General features: G+C 61.2%; 1 protein-coding gene across 1 annotated transcript; it reads right to left on the reverse strand.

The window, feature by feature from the left end:
• Positions 1–2239: 2239 nt before the first annotated feature.
• Positions 2240–7168, reverse strand: MNEG_5813 (fibronectin type III domain containing 3A; the record flags this gene model as incomplete). The annotated part of the gene is made up of 11 exons (XM_014045709.1): positions 2240–2918; positions 3114–3556; positions 3744–4078; positions 4285–4454; positions 4637–5041; positions 5254–5295; positions 5476–5730; positions 5955–6041; positions 6258–6362; positions 6556–6747; positions 6968–7168. Coding segments are annotated over 11 exons (2914 nt in total), but the record flags the coding sequence as incomplete, so codon positions are not given.
• Positions 7169–7284: the final 116 nt, after the last annotated feature.

Raw genomic sequence — 7284 nt, forward strand, 5'->3', positions numbered from 1 at the left:
GCCATATACCGCTGTGCAGTCATGCAAGGGTTCAAATCTAAACCCTAAAACCCTAAAACCCTAAACCCTAAAACCCTAAACCCTAAACCCAAAACCCTAAAACCCTAAACCCCTAAACCCTAAACTCTAAACCCTAAACCCTACCCCCTCATCAGTTTGGTCATACCTTCATAACTGACCCCACACTGCTCGGATCCAGTCGGTTGAAAGTGCTGCCTGCATGTTTTGGGGCATAACAAAGCGTTCTCAATCGGTTTCGGCCTTTTTGGACGACGGTTACAGCAACTTTTGGACGGTTTTCTTGGCACATCATCCCCCCCATGATGCCCCCTCACCCCTACAGCAGCCTCCCTCACTCTTATGATGAGTCATGGTGATGTCAGAGGTTGTAATATATTTGTTGTTTCATGACCCTGCAGCTTCCACCCTGCAGGTTTGAGGCCAAGGCTGTAGCTCAAGTGCTGCACTGGTGCCAGCAGCCTACCTCACTCTTTTGGTGAGTCATGGTGACGTCAGCAGCAGTGCTCAGCACGTGTGTCCTGACTGTGCAGCTTCCACCCTGGTTCCTTGTGGGAGTAAGGGTGGGGGTGCAAGTGCTGCACTGCTGACTTGGGCAAATCTGCAGGATGCAGCACTTGGCATCCCAGGTCAGACTGCTGCCCAGCCTGCACAGTTTTGGGCTGTTGGGATTAGGGTTTAGGGTTTAGGGTTTATTCAGAGGTATTGAGCATGGCCCAGGAGGACTTGGGAAGCAGCGCAGACGCACAATATCAGGAGTGACATGGGGGGAGTGGCCCCCTCCCCATCATTTTGGTGAGGGGGCGGCGCGGCAGCCTCGGCCCCCGCAAGCCAGCCCCCTCTTCTTTGATTTACGCGGGCGTCACAGCCTGCGTAGTCTCTCTCTCTCTCTCCCTTTGTGGGGGGTGGTTGGCCCCCTTGCCCCAGCCTCTGAGCGACCCTCTGTCATCAATGAAGGTGACTGATTCAAATGCACATATGCTGCCTGTAGCCATGGGTAAGGTGCTGGTGGGCTGGGAACACTTTTGGCACACCATACCTTTGATGATGTGCCAGGCAAAAGTTGGGTGTGTTGGTGCAGCCCTACACCATGCTTGCCCCACCTTGGCATCCAATGTGCAGGTCCCATCCACCCATACGACACTGCAACAGGCATGACAGGACGAGGGGGAAAAATGTGTATGTCTGCAGCCGCCATAAAACACTGTGCAGTCATACAAGGGTTCAACCCTCAACCCTAAACGCAACCCTAGTCAAGCCCATATCAATCGTCTGGGTCGCGGCGAAGCTACCAGTTGCCGCTGAAAAATGCTGGGCTGCCCTGGTGATTTTGGGCTGGAGCCGTTGTGCAGCGGCCTGATTACCAAACTGTAACCCGTACTACGAGGTGGTGCTGGCGCGCTGACAATATATCAGGGCTCAAAGTGCAGGCGCAGGGGTTTAGCCCCGAGGGCGACTGCGCCGCGTTGCATTGAGCAACGTTACATGCTGTGCTGACTGGATGGCATTACCTAATGCCAATTATCAAGGACCAAGATGACCCTGCCAAAATCTGTTGACGTCATACAATGGAGGGGTGACAAAGGGAGCTGCTGCAAAAGATGCTGCGGTGAAGCGCAAGTGCAAATGCGGGTTGCAAGAAACCAGGGTGGCAGCAGCCATCCCGGCGTTCTACAGCACAGTACAGGAAGCAAGACGCCCAAGAAAAGGCGATCAGCGTACAGATAGAGTAGCAGCCCCAAGTAAGATGTTAGGTTGGGGGCGGGACACGCGGCGGGGGGATGGGCCCATTGGGTGGACGCTGCTGGAGGGCAAGCATGATAATGTAGGAGATGATGACGGTGACAGCGATGCACAACAGCGCATATCTCAAGTGCCGCCGCATCTTGGGCGGCACCACCACATCAAGCCAACCCGCCCGTCTCTTCGGCACCTTGGCCACGCTCTGCTGGACTGCAGAGCGGCGCTGAACGGCCGCTGCCGGCAAAGGGTCCCTTGGAGCGGTGCGCTTGCCCTTCTTTGCTGCCTTGCGCTTGCCTGCTCGGGAACAGGGCATGGATTGGCAGGGGTGTGTTGACTTGCTAGCAGACAGCTGACTACGGTGCCACTGGCACCAAGACACAGCAGGGACGCTTGGCGCTGCCGTAAGCATACATACCTTGCGAAACTACGACAGAAGCAGCTTGGCCACAAGACTGCCCAACAAACAAACCCCTCACACCTGAAGCGCCCAAGTCTTCCGATGTGCCACTTGCCGCCTGGTCCCCACTGCCGCTGCTTTCTCCAACCACTGCCGACGGTGCCGCAGCCGCCGAAGCAGCTGCGGGCACTGAGATGCGCACGCTTTCGCTCCACGCGCTGTGTCCGCTGCCGCCAGCACCTACTGCTCGCAGGTGAACGGTGTAAGTGCAGCCAGGAGAAAGGCCCACAAGTGACGCAGTTTCGACTCGACCAACCTGCTGCCGAAGCGCCGCGCCACCACCGCCTCCGCTGGGCGCCGCCGTGCCCGACAGCGCCTCCACCTCGTACCCAACCGCCTCTGCCGCCAAACCTCCAGGATCGTCGGCGGGCGTCGCCCACGACACCCGCAGCACTAACGGCGGGCCAGTATTCACCACAGCTGCCACGCTCGTGGGAGGCGTAGGGGGCCGCAGCGCGGTCGCCGCCGTCTCCATCTCACTCCAGGGACTCTGTCCGACGCGGTTGCGCGCCGCCACCCGCAGCTCGTAGCTCGTCCCAGGCTCCAGCCCAGTCACGCGTGCGCCCATCTCCATGCCCACGTAGGAGTCAGCAAAGGGATCTCCGCCACTGCTGCCACTGGTGCTGCCGACAGGGCGGGACTGTAGCACGTATCCCGTCAACGGCGCGCCGTTTTCTTCAGCTGGCAGCGTCCACCGCACCTTCAGTGACGTTGCAGCGCGCTGGCTGACCACTGGCCGACCAGGCGCCGTTGGCGCCGCCGGCAGTGTCGTGCCCGCAGCTGCTTCGCACCAAGTACCCAGGCCTTGGTTGCTGCAGGCACGCACTCTGAACTGATACGTGCGCCCTGGGAGCAGCCCTGACACGCTGCATGCTGTGTCAGGGCCCTGCCAAACCTTAGACCACGCCTGCGATGACCCTGCTTTACTGCTGCCGCCGCCGCCGCCACCCGCCTTTCCGCCTGCGCCGCCCACCATAGAGCCGGCCCCACCGCGGCCCCCCGCCGCCATCTCCAGAAGGTAGGCGCTGACGACAGAACCGTGGTCGCGCAGCGGTGGCGACCAGCTGACGTGCAACTCGCCCGCGGAAGCCGCTGCCACCGCCAGCGATCCAGGTGGGCCCGGGGCCGCTGCCGCCGTTACTAGGGTGGCGGTGTCGCCCCACAGGCTGCCGCCCATGGCGTTGTGCGCTCTCACACGCAGGGAGTAGGTGGTGGCCGGCTCCAGGTTGCGCACCTCGCAGCTGAGAGCTGGCCCCGTGTAGACCGTCTCGTACCGCAATCGCTGCTGCGCCTCACCGCCGACGCTGCAGCTGGCAGCCGCAGCCTCCGCGTCCATGTCTTTGTTGGGAACATCCAGGATGTGTGGGGTGAATTTCTCATTTAGATGGCAACAGAGCGGCTGACGAGCTGCTATGACAAAAGTCACTGCAGTGACTGCAACCCGCGACCAGCTAGCAACACAAACCACACAACTTCTTAAAACAGCGAAACCAAGCCACGTGTCCCCGGCCTCTCCAAGCCCCACCTGCAGAGCTGTGCTCAGAATCCCCAGAGACCGACGCTGCGTGGCCGTGGCCATTGGCTGCGGCGTGGCGCGGCGTGGGCAGGCGTGCCATGTTGACGGTGTAGCTGGTGACAGGCGAGCCCTGCCCGTACGGCTCCCGCCAGCTGAGGTGCAGGCTGTGGCTGCTGCAGGCCGATACAGCGGGCGCAGCTGGGGGCAGCGGCACCGAAGGAAGGGTGGTGGCGCTGCCCACAGAGCTCCAGGGCGAGCCGCCCTGCCCGTTGATGGCCATGACGCGAAACTGGTAGGTCGTGCCGGGCATCAGGTCGGTGACCTGCACGCAGCACTCGGCGCCACTGCAGCGGGAACGGGAGTATACACAGGGGGGACGTTGTGAGAGATGTTGCACCGATGTTGAAAACGTGGGGGCTGACAAGCCAGGCGGGCATGGCAGGGATGTGTAGGTCAGGCGGAAGGCTGGAAGCTGCATGCGGGCTTCACGCGCTTGGTGGTGTGCAGGAACGACATCAGAAGTCGCTGCGGCATATGTGCGTGTGCTCACTTGTATATTGTCAAATAGTGGGGCGTGAGGGCGAGGCTGTGCTGGGGGCTGACACTGGCCTCATCAAGGCCGCCGTTGGCCTGTGAGGGGCTGCAGCGCATCTCCACGCGGTAGCTGGCGATGGGAGAACCCCCGTCGTGGGGAGGCGGCTGCCACTTCAGCAGCAGGGACTGCAAGGGGTAGCACACTGCATGTGAGAAAAGGAGCTACGCCACGATCTCAGCCAGAGCAAACAGTAAAGATCATGACAGGTGCAGCAGATGCTGGTCCATGTTGCCCATTGCCACCACGTGCCTGTCTCCACTGGACCAGGCGCTGCCCCGACCACACCGCTCCCCTTCCCCATGCACACCGTTGAGTCCACATCAGCATCCTGCAGCAGCGGCGCCGCAGGCGCGTCAGGAGCGGAAGTGAACTGCGTGGCGATGCTGAAGGAGCTGCGGCCGGCTTTGTTACGCGCGCTGACGCGCGCCATGTAGCTGCAGCCCGGCTGCAGAGCACTGAAGGTGGTGGCGGTGGAGGGGCCATCGTAGATGATCAGCCAGTCGTCACCCAGCACGTCACGTGCAGCGCGTGTTGTTGCCTGCAGCTGCACCTCGTAGCCAGTGACGGGCGAGCCGCCAGTTGCTGCTGGCGGCTGCCATGCCAACGTCACAGACGTGCAGCTGACACTGATCGCCCCCAGGCCGCCAGGGATGGAGGGCGCAGTGGCAGCTGTAGTGGCGACAGCTGGGGTTGACCAGAAGCTGCGGCCCTCCTATCAAAGGGAAGGGGGAGGGGGGCATTGGGTGCGGTGGAGCGGCGAGGTAAGTAAGCACATGCACAAAGGCTTACCTGTCTACTTGGCCGTATGCAGACAGGTCAAAAGGGGCATGACCGTCCCAAACAGAAGTAGCACAGACACTGAATATGTGTGCAGCAAAAAAGCACAGGCGAGTTACAATCGTGTGCTTCCTCATCTGCACTTACGATGTTGTCTGCCTGCAGCCTGAAGCGAAACGGAAGCCCACTCTGCGATGGGAAGTGAGGGCGCCACAGCTGCTCAGGAGGCAAGCCTAGCAATGATGACAATGGAGCCTCACACACCAGCTGCCAATTGTTCTTCGCATCGACATTGCAGCAGCTTCTCTTGACAACCAAGCACCTGCAATAACTTTGTGCTCTCTCTTTGTCTCTGCAACATGGGCCTACCTGAAGGCCCTCCACAGTAGCCTTGGTGTTGCTGCCAGTGTAGGCCAGCCTGAAATCGCCGCCGCGGCCGTCGTCCACCTCCAGGGTGTACCCGCTGATGGCCGCACCGTTGTCTGGCGGGGCCGTCCACTGCAGCGTCACAGAGTCGCTGGAGGAGGCCACCTGCACTGGCGGCTCAGGCGCTGAAGGCACTGACGCCTGTGTTGAGAAAGCGCTGCACAGGCTCCAGGGGCTGGGGCCCAGTGTGTTGTACGCCTACCGGGGTGAGGGTTGCAACGGGAAGGGCTTGGTGTGCAAGCGCTGGGCAGGGCTGAACATTGGTCGTGCCAAATGGCTGGATATGCTATGCTGAGCGTTGAATAGGACCCTTCACAGTATATGTGACCCACCAGTGCAGTCAGCATGTCTATGGCGCTACCTGCAATCATCCTCCTGGCAAACGGGCAGTGCCCAACACGAGCAAGGACTGCCGCGCGCACCATGATGCGGAACGTGTAGCGCATGCCGGGAGCCAGCTTGACCACCTTGAAGGACCGCTCGTCGCCGCTGTACACCTCGAAAAAGCCCTGGGAAAGCCGGCATGGCAGGCCCACGATTCATTATGACTGCGGACTGCTCACGAAGTGTTTCACACCCTTGGTGCTGTCTTTCCAACAGCCGCTGACTGCCGCGAGCTCTACACGCCACAGAGCAGATGGAGGGGTCCAGGCAACGGCTGCCCAATAGTTCCTGTCTCCTCCGACAACAGAGGTGCTGTGCCGCAAAGCAAGGAGGCGCCTCACCTCTGTGTTGGGCATTCCCTCCCAGCTCAGAGGCGACGGCTGCATCTGCAAGACATACTGCAAAATTGGCTCCCCGCCCGTCTCATCGGGCAGCGTCCACTTGAGCTGCGCAGGCGGATCGTATCCGCCAGCAAAGCAGTGGTGTTTGGTGTGCTCAAGGGGGTCCAGCAGCAAGAAAATGAGCACCCCTGAGCTGTGACGCTGCCCAAAAGTGTTCGAACAAGCTTGCCTCGTATCTCAAGCCTGAGCAGGGCACAACCTTAAGCCTGCTGTGTGCCTGCTGCACACCCCCACCCACCTTGAGCGCGTTGCGCGCCCGCTGCGACAGCGCTGGCGCTTGCATGGGCCCTGGAGGTGTGGGCACCGTGCGGAACACCTGCAGCTGCGAGCACTGGCTGGGGAACACTACCGCAGGCTCGCCCGGTGCCATAGCCACCGGCGTGCAGCAGATCCGCACTGCATAGTAGCGGCCCGGCCGCAGGGCAGTGACCTGGGCAGCAACAGCCACAGTGGAGGGGAGGGGGGGACGTAGGCAGCGTGCGATGAACACAGCCAACACCAATTGCCCTTGGACGCTGCATGCGTGCATCCTACTGACATGCATGGCCATTAACCGCATCGTGCTAGAAATGGCAGCCTGCTGGGCGCCTGATTACACGGCGGCGTGCGCACGCACCACGACACAGCGCGCCGTAGCAGTTCGCTCGCACCTCAGCGTTGCAGCAGGGCGCTTCCAAGACCTTCATCCAGCCCTTCTCAACGATCATGCTGAGCGCTTGCTGCATCAGGGCATCGCCTGATGCGGGACCCGAGACGGCCACCTCCTGCATCTGTAGCTCGTGAGGCACCGAATAGGTAAAGAGCTGCTGCACCTCTAGCTGCCGAGGGTCCTCGGATGCCGGAACGGTCATGACAGCCTGCTGCCACTCCACCTGAGCGCTGTCTGAACGCACTGCCAGGACGCGCGGGGTGGGCACCTCCAGCAGCGGCTCCAGGGGAGGCGGGGGAGGCGGTGGCTCCTCTGGAA

The sequence above is a fragment of the Monoraphidium neglectum genome, assembly GCF_000611645.1.
Source record: "Monoraphidium neglectum strain SAG 48.87 unplaced genomic scaffold scaffold00892, whole genome shotgun sequence".
Classification (NCBI taxonomy): Eukaryota; Viridiplantae; Chlorophyta; class Chlorophyceae; order Sphaeropleales; family Selenastraceae; genus Monoraphidium; species Monoraphidium neglectum.